At 35.5% G+C, this 18,771-nt stretch overlaps 1 protein-coding gene across 3 annotated transcripts; it reads right to left on the bottom strand.

Moving 5' to 3' along the window:
* Positions 1-847: 847 nt before the first annotated feature.
* LOC135608552 (uncharacterized protein At4g10930-like) lies at positions 848-18,699 on the bottom strand. Of its 3 annotated transcripts, none has more exons than XM_065101576.1 (15): positions 18,251-18,699; positions 17,024-17,119; positions 15,534-15,619; positions 13,456-13,546; positions 13,213-13,262; positions 10,822-10,891; positions 10,617-10,726; positions 8,706-8,771; positions 7,837-8,531; positions 7,596-7,679; positions 7,024-7,138; positions 4,189-5,503; positions 4,018-4,092; positions 2,507-3,694; positions 848-1,435 (listed from the first exon to the last, which is right to left on the bottom strand). In XM_065101576.1, the coding sequence occupies exons 2-15, from the start codon at positions 17,087-17,089 to the stop codon at positions 1,226-1,228; spliced, it is 4,221 nt and encodes a 1,406-aa protein (XP_064957648.1). In that variant the 5' UTR covers positions 17,090-17,119; positions 18,251-18,699; the 3' UTR covers positions 848-1,225. The 3 variants fall into 3 exon arrangements, with proteins under 3 accessions (XP_064957648.1, XP_064957647.1, XP_064957649.1); XM_065101575.1 differs by lacking the exon at positions 18,251-18,699 and adding an exon at positions 16,487-16,600; XM_065101577.1 differs by lacking the exons at positions 13,456-13,546; positions 15,534-15,619; positions 17,024-17,119; positions 18,251-18,699 and having other exon boundaries at positions 10,617-10,722.
* Positions 18,700-18,771: the final 72 nt, after the last annotated feature.

Here is an 18,771-nt window from a genome sequence, read left to right as displayed (position 1 = left end):
AAGGAGAAAGATGATATTATTATCGTTATAATTATTATTATTATTTCCCTCCCTCAGATAGTCATCTTTTAAAAAATACTTTTCAGATTAATCTTCTTTAAAAAGTGTTTTTACCATTTTTTTATGACATGAAAAGAAGGATACTACTATTTTTTTTATTTTGTTTTATTCCTTAAGTTTCCACCTTGCAGTCAATCTATTTTTAATTTTCAAAAGATATATTACAGTTTCTTTCTTTCTTTTTGCTTTATATCCAAGAGATCAAATATTCATTTCCCTGGAGAAACAAATTTTGTTTGCTTTTCCTTTGACACCAAAGGTTGAGATATGTTCATATTTTCTAATTATTGATCAATCTAGCCAAATTTGGACACCACCATAAGCATTTGAACTGTATCCTTTTCATATTAGAGAGGAACCAACCATTTGCCAAAAAATATGATTGTAGAGACTTAGAACTCATCAGTATCTCTTACAGCTCTGCAAAAGGTTATTATCAAACCTTAATGATCACATTGCTTTCTTGGCAAGTACGACTAGAATATATTGAAACTAAATAGATATTGAATGCAAGCTACGAATCAACATCAGGAACCTGAATCCACTATTTAACTCAATACAGTAATTTGGCAAAATTTGGGGGTAGAAATTATTGTTCGTGCAAGTGGCTGAGCAAGATAATAAATAATGATCATTTGGAGCTTCTAACAGGTGGAAGATACTGACCAGTTATTCTGGGAAAACATTGATTCTTTGTACCACCCGGGGAAAATGTAATCTCCATGTAGTCCCAGCAAATGGTCTCCAAAGACAAGGCACCCACCCTGCTTCCGATGAACAGCTATGATGAAACACAATCATGTGCAAGCAGGAACAGGCATTTAGTTCAGCCGGTTACAGAGATACATCTATGCTTCATTTATCAACTTTCATCGACTAAGAATCTACCATCTTCTACATGTATATACAGATTCTGGGTGAACAATTATCTAATTTGGCCAATTCTGTATCACAAGTGTAAGAACGGATATAGTCACATTGGCTGCTGCTAAACCGTGCTTCGGGCTATGTCGTAGCCATTTCTTTAAGCAAGATGAATAGGGAATGCACATAGAGAAACAGATTTAAGGTCAGGAAAAAGGAAACAGCAAAAACATGGATTGGCTCTGGTGGTAATGCCAGGACTATTAACAATGATCTGGATGCCCCCTGATGATAGAAACTATCACATCTTTTGCTGAGCAACTTCTGCATATTGCTCAGCGAGCTTTTTCACCTTGTCACCTTCTTTGATGAGAAAATTTGCATTTTTAGCATTGCAGTGGTGTCCCATAACTTTATCTGTTGTTCTTGTGACAGCCCATCTGTATTGCTCAACAGTTATCACGCCACTTTTACAAAGTGGCCTGACGTGTTCTTTCACATATGCCTCAACCTGAAAGAAAGCAGGCCAGAATGAAGAAGTTAAAGCAATTTCCTCGGAAAACCCAAAATAAATATCCTGCAGTTATGTAAAAAGAATCCATGTTTTCCAATAGATTTATGATCCAAGGTTTTGAGTACCAATTCATCAATTCATATACTGACAGGTATTTGCTCGTCTAAACCTTGAGACCAGTTGGTATTTTTCTTTAATGTTTCTAGTGATACTGTACAGTACAGGTTGGTATAATTCTCAGTATACTAATATTGTACTAGTCCGACCAGTTGTCGTGACTGGTATCTGACCGAGGTTTAAATCCTTGTTCCAATAAATGATAGATTATAATAATCTTAGGACAATGATACGAGTGAAGCATATAGCAAAAGAACTGCAGAGAATAAGTGTAACATAATAATATCCAAGACAACATTCTGAAATGCAAAAGACAAAATAAGGCGTACAGAAATGACACAAGTTTCCTAAATTGGCATAAGCAACGGAAAAGTCAACAAAGGGTTTCAAGATATTTCTAGGACATACAAAAAGAAGATTTATTCATGCCAATGCTCGGAATATAGTGTTCTGTGATGAAGCATGGCCCTGATTACAAAAATTAGAAAGTCATTTCCCATGTTATTCATAACTCCACGTGACCTTAGTTATTAAACAGAATCTCCAATGTTAGTATGAAAATTCACAAAGCATATGCAGCAGACAAGGTTATATTATTTATCAACCTAATACTCTCTTCCATAAAATGGTAAATGCAATTGTCACTAACATTTGAAAAGCAAGTCCTAGTTCTGAATTTGACTTAAAAAGCATGAAATATTCAAGCCATAACATTAGTATTCCTTTGCTTTGATATTCCATATTGCCAAACATCATAAGTCAGGTGAGGTTACCTGCCAGCATTAGCAGTGCATTTCACATTCAGCAAGAGTAATTTAAACCAGGCTAAAGGACTGGCAGTAACATATAAATAACTTCCACACCACAAATAATCATACCTTTGTACTAGTATAGCATGTCCCTGTAAGGTTTATGTTTAATAATGTATCAAAGGTTCCATTAACACTTTACCTTTTTATATATGGGATGAGATGAATCAGATGAATCAGCAGTGCTGGGTTTAGCCTGTTCCACCTTAGGAGCAATTTCGCTCATGGTAGAATTTGGTGAATTTCTCCTTCCAGAAGATCTACCTTCAAAAGGAACCTTATCACCAAGAATGTTACTCTTGGAACAGTTACCAATCTCAAGCTTAGGCACTGCAAATTCATCTTTTGAACTATTATCTTCCTTTTCATTATTAATGCTGCTTTTTCCTGCAGCTTCTCTCTCCATTATCTTGCATGCCTCTCCCATTAGTTCACTAGATGTGTCAAGGGGAGGTTCTTTTTCTGGTCCATGCAACTTATTGTGCTCGGTTGAGGAAAGCACATTGATTTCATCCCCTTGAAATATTTTTGTAGCAGTTGAAACATCAACCTCAACATTAACATGTGCATTTCCTTTGCCACATACGTTTTGATACTGGAGCAAAGTTGAACAATTAGATGGTACCTCCACAATCAAGTCATCCTGATTGGTGGCAGCTAATGATTTTGTCGAACTTGCAGGTTCTTGAGATTCATAGTTGGGGCACTTAAGTGGCTCTTCAGAACCAATGATTGAGAACATGCCCTTCATTTTGGAGTTCTCATTTTCTGACACCTCTGAAGCTTTAGCAACACTGGAAGATGCTGCATACCCCTGATCCTCTAATTTATTCTTCGTATCTCTATATGTACCAAACAGAGGATGGGTATCAATGTCATTGTCAACATATTCCTGCCCACCATATACCGAAGAATCAACATCTGCATTGGTGCCCTTCACATTTTTTTCAGGACTATTAGGAGGAGAATCAGAGAGGCCAGCAACTCTTAATGCTTCTTCTACATCACCAAACACTACTGGTTTAGGCTCCGAGATTGCTTTTTCCGCAACCCGATCAATACAATTTTCACTTTTTTCAACTGCCTGATCAGCACTAGATTTAGTGTTTACCAGTGAGTCGGATGGACCTGCATCTGATTGCAGCCTAGTGCACTGAGATAGAACCTGTGCACAAAGGTTTATGTAAACCATTTTGCTGTTAGACCTTTCAGAAATATCTTTTTCTACATTAACCGCATCAGCTACAGCCAACTCAACATCTGCCGTTCTGCAAATAACAGATAGATTTGTTCTCCTCAAGTAATGTTCAGCAATGCGGTAAAGTTGTGCCTGGAGTAAAAGGAACACAAATATTCATCTCTGGCTTCAAGAAAACCAATTACTAAGAAAAATTGTGCAACTTATGTAGTGATTACTGCAAAATAGCAGTATGCATTAATTCTTTACGATCCAAAAGATAAATACTTGAACAAATAGACCTTTTTTAAACACCCAACCTAACGTGTATATGTCATAGCTATAAGAATATAATGAATGCAAATGTACAAGCACAGAAACTGCAAGGTAAAGTTGCAATTTACAAAGCATTCACCAAAAAAGAAAAAAAGAGTTACATGACGAAGTTATTGTCAATAAAGAATTAAATGTCATACCTGCCTGACTGAAATTGGGACTTTATTGTGGCGGCTGGGTGCCACAACTGGTCTCATGTCACTGGGAAGTTGGGCCTACATGTATAAATAAATGAATATTATGTATCAGGGAAAAGTCAATAAGAAGATGCTACTATCGCACCTAACAATCCAAAGTAATCAATGATGTACCAGTAGCGGGTAGTTTCCCTTGAGCATATTTCCCTCTTCTTGTCCATCGTTAACTGAATTTGAACTCGTTAAAGCATTCTTTCTAGCAAGAATCTCCATAGCCCACTTCCTTTTATCATTCTTAGCCATATTAGATACATTAGCCTGCTCCTTCAGAATTTGTCCACTCTTAATGGAAACAGATGTCTCGTTCTTGTTTTGCCCTTTCACCTTACTTGCAGCCAAGATGGAGGATGTTGCTGTGTTTTGTACATCTGGACTTCCTCTTTTGCAAGGAGCTTTCTTTGGAATAATTGAAGCACCAAAATTCTTTCCCTGATTATCAGATGCTTGGGACTTTGTTTTGTTACTCGCAACATTTTGTGAATCCTTCTCAGAAAGAGTGGTAACAAGACTTTTTTCTTTTTGATCATTGCCGATCACAGCAGCGGCAGAGAGGGGCTTGATATCATCCTTTCTTGGGAAAACTGAGGCATCAGCTAAGTATACTCGAGACAGAATTGAATTTGACATGTCTCCTTGTGGACCCTGATCCATTTCTGGGTTCTCCATGCAGGAAGTTGATGCTTTTTTGAGAAGTTCAAGAACTGACTGTAGTGTCTCAATTTTTTCAGGCTTTAATTTTGGACACCGGTACTTCCAAAATTCAATCTCCCAGTCCCTGTCCCAAGCTCGCCTCCGGCGACCACTGGACGTTGCATAAATTTTTTTGGTCAAATTCTCACGTACTTTTCCTTTTTGCAGCAATTGCTTCCTCATTCTAAGTGAAGGAATAAATTTGTTAGCTACTTCATCTCTGGGTTTAACTATTGCTTCACGAAACGCTGTTAAAAGTTTGCCGTGAAAGGCATTATCCTCAAAATTGCAGTTAGAGGTTTTAACCTGAACTGCCTCTTTTATCTCCTTTCCCAGTTTCTGAACTAGAATTTCTTTTTCAGCTTTATCTCCAACACTTCGCATGATCTTTTTTACTCTAAGCCCAGTAGAATCATCTTTTTTTCCTACAACATTGTTTTTATGTTTTTCGCCTCTTTGACCATCATGTTTATTGTCTGCCTCTCGAACAATACTCATGATGTCTGTATGTAGAGCTGAATCTTCTGCATTACATTTTGTATCATCATCTTCACAAATTGTTGCAGCTTTAGGATAACTTTTAAAGTCATCTGGAATGGAAGCATCAGCTTGACTTCCTGAAGGCAACATCAGAGATGTCTCATCTGATTTAGATTTCTTTGCATTATCCTCAGTCATTGCTTTTACCTGGAATTCCAGTTTTCTTTTCCCCTTTTGTTTGATAATGGAATCAACATCCCTAGAAAGCAAAGGTGAAGAAATGAGATCAATTTGAGAAGTAAACTTGCATAGCTTTATTATATAGAAAAGACTGGAATAACATCCACAAGTTGGAAAGTCTATCCTTCAAAGTTCACATTAATACTAACCCAAGGGGCCAAGTAATTGCAAATTTTCTTTGTTAAAAATCACAAGAGAAAGATTAGGTAAAGAAAAGGAAATGTTGAATGTGAAAATATGAAGTATCATGGTTATGTCAAAACTATTAAGGACAGATGAGCTTGTGCAGTCCATTTGAGCTAAGTGTGTGCATGTATATATAGATACACACACACACAGAATCTAGGAAGATATCTGAGAAATTATTAAAGTTTTAACTTGACAGACCGAAAGAACATCTTGACCTTCAGTTGAGAAGCTTACACATATCATCAAAAAACTAATTGAAGTCAACTGTGCTATCACAAGAATCAGCTTGCATAAAACTTCCCCAGTGAAATCTTGGTTGACTAGAATCTAGGAGCTGATCTAAGTCACTAAGAGGGAAAATCTTGGATGATTGAACCAGAACCAATACACAGCATATGGTAAGAAGAATACCATCAATCTGGATTTCATCTACAAAATTGAAATGCATAAAAACAACCAGGTTTATCTAGCACAGTTTATGAACTTTCAAAAGCTCGTTCTTATGTCTTAACCTAACATGATACTTGTAGAATATCAACTTCAATCTCAGACAAATGACAATCATAAATGCAAAAACAAGTTGGCAAGAAGATAAACCTCTAACACATTTAACTTCAACATGAAACACTTTGGTTCATGGTATGACTGCATGAGTATTGTTAAAGCGTACGTTAACTAATAGTACCTAGGGGTTAAAATTAGTTGGTTAATTGTTTTGGGTTGTGGTACATTTTTATCACATGCTAGATAGCTTGTTATATTAGATAATATATTTTGACATAATATGCATCCAACTGGGTAAAAGTCGACCAAGGCTCTGAACCTGTTCTTTTTTTTTTCATTTATCGTTTAATAATTATATTGTTTTGAGCTTTCCTTAAACAATTTAGGTAGGAATGTCCATGGATTATATTTTTCTTCCAACTGTTTTATATCTACAAAACTGAATGACATTGATGAGATTGATCCCAATTTTAGTGTTTTGAATCATATACCACAGTGATCCTGAATGCAGAAAACCAAAAAGTACCATGAACCGGGTAGAGGTATCCTGATGATTCTGCTCTGACATTTCAATTTATCAATATAACCTGATGCAACTTGGAAAAAACCATGTAGACAGTCCTAAGACTTCAAAAGGAATAAAATTATAGATAAGGTGAGCATTGAGAAGTCCTACGATTCACCAAGGCAATACAAAAATAAACTAATCAACCAAAATGCACAATTATCCATATGAGAATAATAAATATCCTACATATTCATTGCTTAGCACTTGGATGCATCAGAATTGGAAAGGGCCATGTACTCTTACAACTATAGACACAAAACAGCACAAATGTTCCTTACATTAGGTGTAAGTTGGATTCAGTTGTATGTTCCTCCACCAAACCTGTAACTTTAAAATCCTCTTGACAAATAGCATTAACCACATCCTCAACAGAGCTGGTAATAATATCATCTACTGCAAAAGTCCAACAAAGAACCAATGTAATGCGTCAAAAGCAAGCAATCAGATAGACGACCCCATATTATCAAATGAAACAAATTGTAAGAGTAGCTCCTTTTAACAGGCAACTAAACAATCAGAGACAACTAGAAAACATAATAGCAATGTTCAGCGAACTAACTTCAACAGTAAACTTTTAACATAATAATGGAAAACAAATTCTCTTCAACAGCAAGGAAGTTCCAAATAGCATCTTGTAACATCTCTATCATAATTTAGGCAGTTCAGGATTAAAGAAATAAGTCAACACATTTTAATCCTCTTTTGATTAAAACTATACCTGTCGAAGGAACATGTTGCTATTACACAGTCCAAATGAACAGATGTTATTGTTCAACAGTCAGATAAAGTTGGTTTTCAAATAAAATATTCTAAGAGAGCAATATTATTTAAAAAAGCATTATCTAATTACCTGATATACGACATTGCTCTGGATTGTGTAAGCTTCTACTCATAACTAATGGATCTTTCACATCAACATCAACTAGTTCACCAACTGAAAAATCATTTACAAGAAGCTATTAATTTTATAATGCACCAAAACATTCGCTCATGAAATTGAGCTAAGACAATACATAGAATTGATAAAAAAATTGTTAATTGTTGCATATTTAAAAACAAACGAGATATAGCAACATAAGTAACAAGCTTACGTTTGTCTTGACGCAGTTCATCAATGTTTTGGTAAGAGCTACATGACAGGGAAAATGAGTCATCATGATCATTATATCTAGAAGAATTGCACATCGTTTCTTCCGTGTGATTAGCCTCCAGCAAGCTATGCATTAATGGCTGATCAGAAGAGGATATAGGTCCACCATGTGATAGACTTAATTGTGAATCAACTATATTTGAAGGTGCAGATTCTAACAGTGTTAATGCTGAAGAAATGTTGTTCAGCTCATTATCTTCCCGTGTCATTGCAGGTGATGTATCCAACAGATTTTCATAACTACTATCAGTGTCTGCAACCATTCCATCAAACACACTATCATTGCTGCATATCAAGTCATCACAGTTAAGTTTGAAATCACCACTCTTGTCAACCTGAACATTGAGTTTTGGATTATCAACATTAGATTCAGAAAAAGATGTTTCAGTTTCCTTCCTCATGTTTGTTTCTATCAAATCCTCTGATGCACTTGTATCGTCCTTACTTGTCTGATCCCTTTGAACCATTGAGACAACAAGAGCTGTTTCACCATCATCAGCAACAGATACTGATACCTTCCCCAAAAAAGAATGGTCAACTGCCCATCCATGGTCAGCAGCTTTCAAAATAGAGTGCCACCCCTGGTCTTGTACGGGAATATCATCCATCTTCTGTGGTTCTTCAATAGATAAGCACCTAGGAGAAAAAGGCAAATAGAAAAACCAGTAATGATATAATATATGAAAAATGAGAATTAGATAGTAGATAAACCTATGCTGAAGTCAGAAATGAAAATTCTTAAAGAAAAGATTACAAAAATTCATGTTACAAGAACAAATCTCATTGTACATATTAAAGTAGCAGCATTACCTTGGACACAACCAAGAACTAACGGATGTGTACTCAGGGCTAAATCCAACACAAAATGCATGATACCTGTCTCCACAAATAATATAAAAATAATATAAGTTGATGTAGCATGTTAGATAAACAATAAAAGCACTTCCTACCGACTGAAACATTAACTTTAAATACAATATTTTACAGGAAAGTTAAACAAATTGAAATATGGCTAATTGCCTAAAAGGTTTTATCAGAAAAAATGAAGTTCTGATGAGAAAACAAATATATACCATTAAAAGGTTAGTGACCTGACTGTGCCAACAAATGTTGGGCATGATATAGAGTTATACCTTAGTACTGTTCATTCTGAATTTTTGATGCCGGTCATACTGTGACACGTGACAGAATGCAAAAATAAGGTGAGATCTTTATACAATTCATGCTAGACGATGTATCTAGGATTTTAGCCAGCACTCTACCATGTTTCTTGGTCACTTTATCCAGTCATAGTTACATGGTCTGGGATGACAGCCACATGTCAAGGAAAACATCTTTCTGACCAATAACTGGTACATCCATATGATCTCTCTATTTACCCAAATCAAATGTTGTTTGCTGACTTGCTCTATATATTTTAATGGGATTGAAGCAAACTAATTAACTCGGGCTTGTAAATACAGTGATGAATTAGTTTTGATGAACTTAAGTGGATATGACCACTCTTAGACCTGCTAGCATAATCATTTGATATGGATAAATTTAAGCGATTTTTCAATCAAGACCATACTAATAAAACCTCATTAAATGAAGGTCATCTCAGGCTTATTCAAGAAAATCTTCAAATGAAGAACCATGTGATGATGATCATGCTGCTTAGCATCTTACTCATTTTTCTTACAATAAACCATCAAGTTGTTAAGGATCTAATTTCATGATTAAGCACCAAGGACAAATTCAAAATTTTCAATTATAAGTGAAGCTTTTCTTCCAGGGACCATGCGAGCAAGTGAATCTTTCATTGACCATGGAGATAAAATGAGTTTAAATTATCTACAGATCCTAACAGCCAAGGAAGATTAATTAGATGATAATAGATCACAATATAGAGTTCTAAAATAGGAATCATTATGGCATAAAACTCCAAGTCAAGGTTCTAAATACCAGTCCCATAACAATTTCAATAACCTACTAGAAAGACGGTACAAATCAAGTGATCTGTATCATTGGCAAGATAGCAGTATACCCAAGCAGTATCTAGCTGTATGGTCTATTATGATGCTTGATCAGATTGGTAAATAATAGTCTGTACTGACCAGTTCGACCAGCATTTTTAAACCTGGCTTCGAGGTGGTTCCTAGTTCCTACTACTAGATACTATTTAGATTGCCGAATGTTTAATGAAGCAGACTGTAGAAATTAATATTTTACAAATGAACCATAAATGAGTGAAGCAATAATTCTGATATCCCATATATTTAGTCATTATATACCAAATTTAATAAATGACAAATAAACAATTACTTAAAATCCCATTACAAGATAATTATGGTCTTAACCGAGAATAAACAGTGCCAGAGTTTCCTTGCTGGTAGATGTGAGTTCTTTCCTTGCTGGTAGATGAAAATAGTATTCACAATCAGATTCCTAGGTGCTAAGCGTGCTTTGAAGAGTTGAAGCAACAATTGATGTTTGGTGTCAAAACCATACCACTTATTATTTCATCATGCATTAAATAAACAAGAGAAATCAGATATATCTCCATCTGCACAGTTTACTAATTTCACAAGTTTACCTAGTTGAAAAGATCAGCTTTCAAGATATGGCAACATCCGCACTTGAGTGATTCTAGCTAAGGTTAATAGTGTTATTTTGTGGCAAACCCAGCAGAAATAACTAGAACTTAAAAGCTATTTTAGTACAATTCTGATATGTATTTACCATATATCACATGAATCACAAGCAATTGATGTATCAAAATTTAAGCCATCATCCGCTGTCGTCAGTCGACTTCTAACCTTGCATCCATCTCCATCCAAGCATGCAACTGCCTGGCAGAAGAATAACCGCATTAAAACAGAATGCAGAAGTTCAGGCTACAGTGTCTTTATCAATGAGGTGATCAGTGCAAGGACAGCATTATTACATCTTCATCAATGTAGTATGAAGGAAAGGACAGGGTGTTGTTCTTCCCTTGAACACTCCAATCCACTTCTCTGCAAATTGAAAAAGGAAGGCTGCAATTTCATGTGTTTCTCCGTACAACTGCATATAAGGAATGTACTGGCAGACAAATGTGACATACAAGGACTCTTTCCCAATTGCTAAACATAGGTTAAAAAAATAAATGGGTCTCACAGATGAACAATCAATGAAATAAATTATTTGTTTATAAGCTTCTCCAGGAAATAGACCAACAAAATCTAACAGTTCAGTCACAGGTCCAGAAAGAAAAGATCAAAATTTTCAGGTGCAACAAAACTCATCAAAATAACAATACAATTTTAAGCTCAGAAAAGGAATTCCAACATCAAGTGCACAACCTCAAACGACTAACACGAAAGCTTACAATCACAGAGCAACATGTCTTCAGCAAATCAAAGGAAAAGAAAGGCACAACCATACATGCCCGCACCACTAAGCTAGGAAGTCATGAAAACTCATCTCATACACACGTACATGCCCGCACGCATGGCAGCACTAAGCTAGGATGTCATGCAGTAATTAAGAAACCCATTTTCACAACCTTATATGCATATGCATGTGCACACACGCACACAAAAAACTACTATTCAAGCAATCAGGAAAGCACACTTTTTTATAACAGTAATTCTGAAGAAAAGCCTGAAGCAATATACTAAAAATTCTTACACTTTAATCAATCAGGTTTCTAAATTCTAATATCATGTGTAGACAAATTATTTATATGCCATGGGAAAAATCAACTTGCTCCAATTTTTTTATTCTCTGAATTGGTACAACCAGCAAGCTTCTGTTGGAGTTTAGCACATCATCAACACAGCCCAAGTTGATGATGTATAGTGACTGTATACCATGCCACCAACTAACAACAAAGTGCCAGAGACACTTAGATCCTTAACTTTAACTGCCATTGGATGCTACGTTTGGTTCCGTGTAAACTTAGCTTCTGGATAGTCAATCAGCCAACAACTTCCAACACCCACATAAAACTTGACAAATTTGTTCATATTTATATGATCAACAAAAATTAAGGATAGCCAATTAACATGGTGCTGACAGGTCTAACTATGTACCTCATGACATTAAGCCAATTAAGAAAAACATATGACAAACTGACAAAGCGGTGAGAAATCATAGAAAAATATTATCAAAAGGACTTGAAAAAGATATTATGCCTTTAGATGAAAAGAGGATGTCCTGAGACAAGTAGAACAGATATGGCAAAAGAAGATTAGTGTATCAGTGATCTTTCAGATTTAAGTCTCTATGCCCAAAAAGTCAAAAGACCAGCCTTCAGGGACTGAAGATCTACAAAGTTAAAAGTTTGACTGCTACAGAAAGTTCTCAGATATTTTTCCTCACCAACAATTAAAACCTTGCTAGTTAAACTGTTTCTTTTTTATTTATAAACCAACATTGTCTTGAAAACTTCTGATCACCTAGAGAAGATCCTGGATGTCTGAAGCAATATCCCAGTCAAGGGCAACAAATTAGTTAATATCTCCTTCATAAAGAGTGTCAGTTCAGTATATCCAATTTGGTCGCCAAAACAAGTGGTAACAAGTTAACTCGTCAATCTTCAGATACTAGCCATATTCAATTCAGTTATGATCAGTCAGTAGATATATTAAAGCAATTATTTGAATGATATTGCTAAGACGAAAGGATGAGGACATACCATAATGTGACACGCGCAACAAGTCACATGGCATATGAATGTGTTCATGCATAATTATAGCTCATCACAGGCCAATCTGACCAAAAGTGATTATAACAAGACACTAACAAGATAGATGTGGATGTTAGAGCTGTAGATATACATATATGATAAACATACAGCAAAACAATAGGATATAGGTTTTGATGGACAATCAATGAGACTCGGCACAATGCAAAATAAAAGGAAACAAGTACAAGACTCAGGCTCGAGTATTTTTTATTTTTATAATCACTAAGCTTCTTATCACTCATGTCATGAAGCATGCATATCAATGGAATTCAGGCAATGACAAATCTTACCCCCTAAAACCTCAGTGTTGTTTCTTTGTTTATGATCATTACAATTGCCATAAATTAGTATCTTGAATTTTTCTTAGATTGAACAAACAAAAAAAATCAAAAGATAATGGTGGCATAAAAAAACTTACAATCCACAAACAGCATACAACCAGAGGACAAAACCTAACAGCATTGAAGGTCATTTAGATAAAGAACATATCTAGTATTACCATAACAACAAATTTATGCCCTCCTAGACTCCTACTAGCAATACATCTAAATTTTATAAATCATGATTAATTGATAAAATATTTATCGATGCTGAACCACATATTACCTGGAAAGTGAGTAATTCTCAATTCTGATACTGCCAGTGGTGTCATACACCTACAATTATCAAACAAAATTTACAAAATATGCAATGGTGAACTAAAATACAACAACAATCTGATTTAGAGATACTTAAACCACTGCACAAGCAGAAAGTGAAGATTTCATTACATGATCAAGTTAGAAGAGGATAACAATAGACAAAAGAGTTCCGAAAAGAAGAGTTGTTTGGTAGAGTATTATTACTCACTGGAAGACATGTGATAAGCTGAAACTCATTTTGGCAAATTGGGCAGCAATTTGTGATGGTAGCCCAGTTGTCAAGACATGCAAAACAGAACCTGCATTCAAAATAAGACTCTGTTGTTAGACCATTGTTGATCTACATAATACAATCTTCCTTCACCCTGAATTTTTGTTGTGAAATAAAAGCAAAAATTCTAACAGTATAATAAAAATATGGGAAAAAAAAGGTAAAATAAGGCACTGCAACAATTAAGGGAAAGGCACCTACTAGAACTGAGAAAAAGGACTCGTGTTGCACATGATAGTAATGCAATGTTGTGCTGTACCTGTGCCAATCACAGGACCAGTCATATACAATACACATAGGCATGGCTGAAAATGCACCCACCAATGCCCATACCAACCAGCATGGTAGATGACAACCAAAGACTACTGGCCCTAGTTAAATGTGCTTCTTTTAGCCCTAGTGACCAGACTACTTGAACAAAAGACTAAATTTTCATGGTGATACCATTCTTTTAGTTCCTACACCAGGCTCCCTGAATCAAAGATAAATTTTCTTAGTAATCATTAGATTACAAGCAGCCACTATAATACTAATTTGTTACAAGATGCTGGAGAAGTCTTGCTTGTCGCTGTCACTAAAATATAAAGTAGCTTCCATTCATATAGCTTACCAGTATGAGATATCAAATTTGTGGTCTCAACTAAAAGAAAGCAGAAGGAGCCAAGACTTGGGAAAATTCGGCACCACTTGAAAGAACAAGGACTCTTCAAAGAAACCTAGATCTTCTTATGTATCATAAATCTATATGTTTTGAAGTTTACATGCACAAGCACATTCAATAAGCTTGAATGTATATGTATAAATATCTCCTTCATAATTCAAAATTATATTGGATATGGAATGACTGTTCTAAATTTATTTTGTAAAAGATGGTGATATGAACGAATAAGGGCTGTAAGATTATCATTTTCGGCAACAATGAAAGATCAATTTTTTCAAAAAAAAAAAAAGAATTAACGGCTTTGAGAGAGATTCACAACTAACTGAAATTTTTGCAATAGTATATGGAAGTGAGACAAAGCAACAGACATCCTCTTAAAATTCAGGAGACACATAATTGGGCATATAATACGCCATTTATCTTGCCTATGTTTAATGAAACTTCAAGAATTTCGACGAGCCCATAAGTGCATCGAAGTTGACATCTTAAGATTCTTAACAATATTTCTCCAGAATTTTTTGGCCATGAGACCATAGTATTTATTTCCATAAATCTACTCCATAGTCAGAATAATCAATTGATCCCAGAACCAAATTAGACAATTTGATCAGAAATCAACCAAAACCTACTGGTAGCACCCCCAAAAAGAAATGGTATCTCTAATTTCTGATCAGCTAGGAGGATACAGTGAATAATATATTCAAAATAATTAAATATATTATAATAATAGCATAAACACTAACATAGTACAAATAGGAAGTAACAAGGCGATTTTCTGGGAGAGGCCCCAGGTTTTCGGTTTTTTCCTGATTGCAAACCCCCATTTACATAATGCCCATAAGAGAGTCCCCTCCTCTTGCAAATAACTAAAATGCCCTCCTGTCAGAAAAGGAAACTGGTTTCTGATAAATAGAATAAATGTAAGTATATCATAAATAGAATAAATCATAAAATAGTACATATACGATAATGAGATTTTACATAGTAATCTCATCATCAAATTTTGGAAACACTGATACAAAAAATAGAATATTAGCTCTAAACTTCAATTTAATCTTTCAACTAAAAAATCTTGATAACTTGAAGATTCAAACTAAATAGTACTAAAATTTTGTCGAAGACTGATCCTCCAATATGCATCATCAACCGTATACCTTTTTTTCTTTTGGACTTATTGATCCCTTTTTTATTTCCATTTTCAAAACCTTGTGTATAACAAACTTTATGAATCCAGTTCCCCAAGTCATTAATTGAACAACATGTAGATATTCACATTGGGGTTTCATGAGTTAATCATCGCATCAGGAAAGAAAAAAAAAAGAACAGAAGATTTCAATGCAAAAATATGACCTACCAATGGTCGCAACAGTCCAGAACCCCTCTATCAATGATGACATCTGTACATATTCCACATCTTTCATTCTCAAATTCAATATCTTCCTGAAAGGATGATGTTAAATAACATAAAATTTATTTCAGAATATCAACAAAGCACCCAAAATAGACATATGAAAAAAAAATGCATTAATACAATTTACAACTTAAATTTTGATGCTAATATAAACATTATATTGTTCATGTGTCAAATATGATACTTCCTTCTTGGCTTTTTAAAGAATTTTCCTTTTTAAAGATGTCATCTCCTTTTAGAGAAATTTACACCATACTTCATGGACACTTCTTGGCTTTTTAAAGAATTTTCCTTTTTCATGCATATAAATCTTTCAGTTATGGATGAGATGGATATATGATTAGATGCAATGTTTTATGTAGTTTGTATTAGCTGTCATATTATGATAATGAAACTAAACTTTTACCTTACCAGTATGTATTACATTACAAGCTTCTTCTGCCCTCTCTACATTCTTAAAGTATTATTATGTTACTAAAACTAATTTCTTTCATGACAACAAATTCTCGATGCTAATTGCTTAGGCAATAAAACTCTCCAATGCAACAATTGTAGCAGTTGGCAAGTCACAGAGACCTATCAATTGGCAGACAAGCTGTGATAGCTTCTCTAACAACCAATGATGGTGATTTTACAATGGGGGTTGACAATGGATAATGGTGATTCAACAATGGGAGGCTGCCAAGACATTCAACGATAAATGCAGAGTTGCAGTCCTATATGGCACTTCATTGATAAGAAAAGAAGCAAGTGGAAGAAAAGTAGAAAAATAGAGACCATCGTGGAAAGAAGATGCAGGTGTTTAGGTTTCACATGACTTGAGATAGCCTAATTAATACCAAAACAAAATCATTTCAGCTGGTATGCAACTAAAGAACATTTGGTTTCATGCTAACCAGTATATGCTTAGATTCCTCGATTTTGGTGGTATTGACTGTTCCAAGAGCTGATAAACCCTTCAAATAAGGTGGCATGGCTGATATGCACCGATATCAGTTGCCAAAAAATTCCTAGCTCGTAATAAACTATGAAATATCAGAACAACTTTTAACACAACTCAAAGACAAGGATACAGACAAACAAACAACAAAACACAAAGAAGAGAAAATCACATCACAAGTATCATCTGTGAAGCTTCCAACACATTCATAATTAACAAAGTTATTATATGTGTTTTTGGCAAAGAAGTCCATGATATAATTCATCTAATCTGAAATGTAGGATTGTTATGATGCATGAGGATTGCAGAGAAACAACCATAATTTGCTTCTAATTCATACAACACTACTTCAATTTTGATTCTCTGTTTTTTCTCATCTATAATAAGCAACCCTAATTTAAAGCTAAAGAGTAAATATGCCAATATAATAAATGAAGAAATAAGAAATTTTCATAAAACAACTAAACAAGTACAACAGCCAAGCAGGAATTACTCTATCATCCTCATCTTCAAATGTCGTTTCTTTAGACTCGCCATTAGTGGTCTCTTGTTGGTACATCAGTTATATAAAAAAACTTATATACTTGACCTGAAAAGATGATACACCAAAATATCATGTACCAGTGAGCATGTTAAACAAAAATAGCGATATAAATATATCATTAACGTTAAGCTAAAAGCACCCATGACTACAAGTCTACAACATATAAAGGTAGACGACAAAACACGATTTGCGAGCAAATAAAGGAAGGAAGAGACTCGTTGGAAGGGGAGAATGGGGACATCAATGCCAAGAAAGAATTGGTTCCTGTAGTGCTTGAGGACATTAATGGATTGCTAGTTCCAGAAGTTGATAATAATAACAGCCTTTTATAGATGATGGGAGCGCCCATGGTAGAGTGCATCACAAGACTACCTTTTACAATCATGTAAAATACTCGAGACTAATCCAAAATCAGCAACTTTGCTGTTATGTTTCATGGCAGTAAAGCAAAATGGAGTAATTGTTAATTTGTTATACCTATTAATATATTTGCTTTAGATCTTACAATAAAAATATCCATGCACTCAGATCTTACCTCTAAATACAAGATTATCACGACATAAGTTATTTCTCGCAGGAAATCCATCATTTGAATATTTGAACATCTTGACCACTCATAAGCTCATGTATTGTATCCTCCCTCTTAGTTCAGTTTATGTTATAATGACATGGCTGAACAGTCATTGAGCTATCAATCCTTTAGGAATACATTTGCCGCTAGCATCCTAAGGAATACATTGAGCTTTGTTGTTGTTCTTCTTCTTCTTCTTGTAGTAGTAGTAGTAGCAGTAGTAGTACCTAAAATTATCTATTAGAAATGGGAAAGTATAAATCTGCAACAGCATCACTTTCTTCAACGATACCATATCGTTTTAACTCGGAGGATAATTGGGACAACGGTCCCATGATTCTCCAAGGAACTAAGGAAGAGGAAGAAAAGGGGAAAACGAAATGTCGCATGTCCAACCACTTCAAAGTGTACAATCACGACACCGTATCTAAGATCTTCAAATAAAAATACATAAATCTTTCGAGTCCTCCAGAGACGATAACCTCCCGCAACAACACACGTCTCCGCCAAATTATGTAGAACGCAATCTTGTTTCGCAAAATCGATAAACCCAGACCACACTAAGAGAAACCGGCCGACCAAATTAGGGAAAAGGGGGGGAATACCTCTGGCCAGCGAGGGGCGGCCGCGGCCGAGTTCTCACACCGATCGACGATGATCTACGGACTCGGAAGATTCTTGGGTGGGGAATCCGAACAAAATCTGAACGAGAGGAAAAGCGAGTACGATTCTGAGGAAAGCAGAAGGGAAGCAAGGGGGAGTTCTTGAGGAGATTTCGCTGCTAAGTGGGTCGACAAAAGGGGGCGGAGGACGCCGTCCGACGGAACTCTTTTGCCGGTCCGGTTCGGGAAAATGATCATCGGAAAGAACCCGGTTGGAACCGGCTTACGACACCGGGTTTTAAAGATTCGAGACTGAACCGGCCACCGGAAGGGGAAATAAAACGTATAATTAGTTGGCTGACCCAACGGCCGGCGACCCTCTTGTCTCCTCCGCTCCACCAGTCGCATCCACCTCTCAGCCCAGGACGAGAAGGGGATGACTCGTATGTCCGCGTTTCTTGCGTGGGACTCGTAACAATCATCAGCTTAGCAACTCTCAACAGCAAAACAACATCTAAATTTAC

Source organism: Musa acuminata, chromosome BXJ2-3 (assembly GCF_036884655.1).
Source record: "Musa acuminata AAA Group cultivar baxijiao chromosome BXJ2-3, Cavendish_Baxijiao_AAA, whole genome shotgun sequence".
Classification (NCBI taxonomy): domain Eukaryota; kingdom Viridiplantae; phylum Streptophyta; class Magnoliopsida; order Zingiberales; family Musaceae; genus Musa; species Musa acuminata.
This window is presented reverse-complemented; position numbering and strand designations above follow the sequence as displayed.

What these genes read in the sequence shown, in the direction of transcription:
- LOC135608552 (XM_065101575.1), bottom strand. Translation starts at nt 16,564, where the DNA reads ATGCCACCTTATTTGAAGGGTTTATCAGCTCTTGGAACAGTCAATACC. An exon ending in AGCTTATCACATGTCTTCCA is followed by an intron (nt 13,263 to 13,455) that starts GTGAGTAATAAT and finishes TGATAATTGTAG; the next exon opens with GTGTATGACACCACTGGCAG. An exon ending in AGGGAAACTACCCGCTACTG is followed by an intron (nt 4,093 to 4,188) that starts GTACATCATTGA and finishes TTATACATGTAG; the next exon opens with GCCCAACTTCCCAGTGACAT.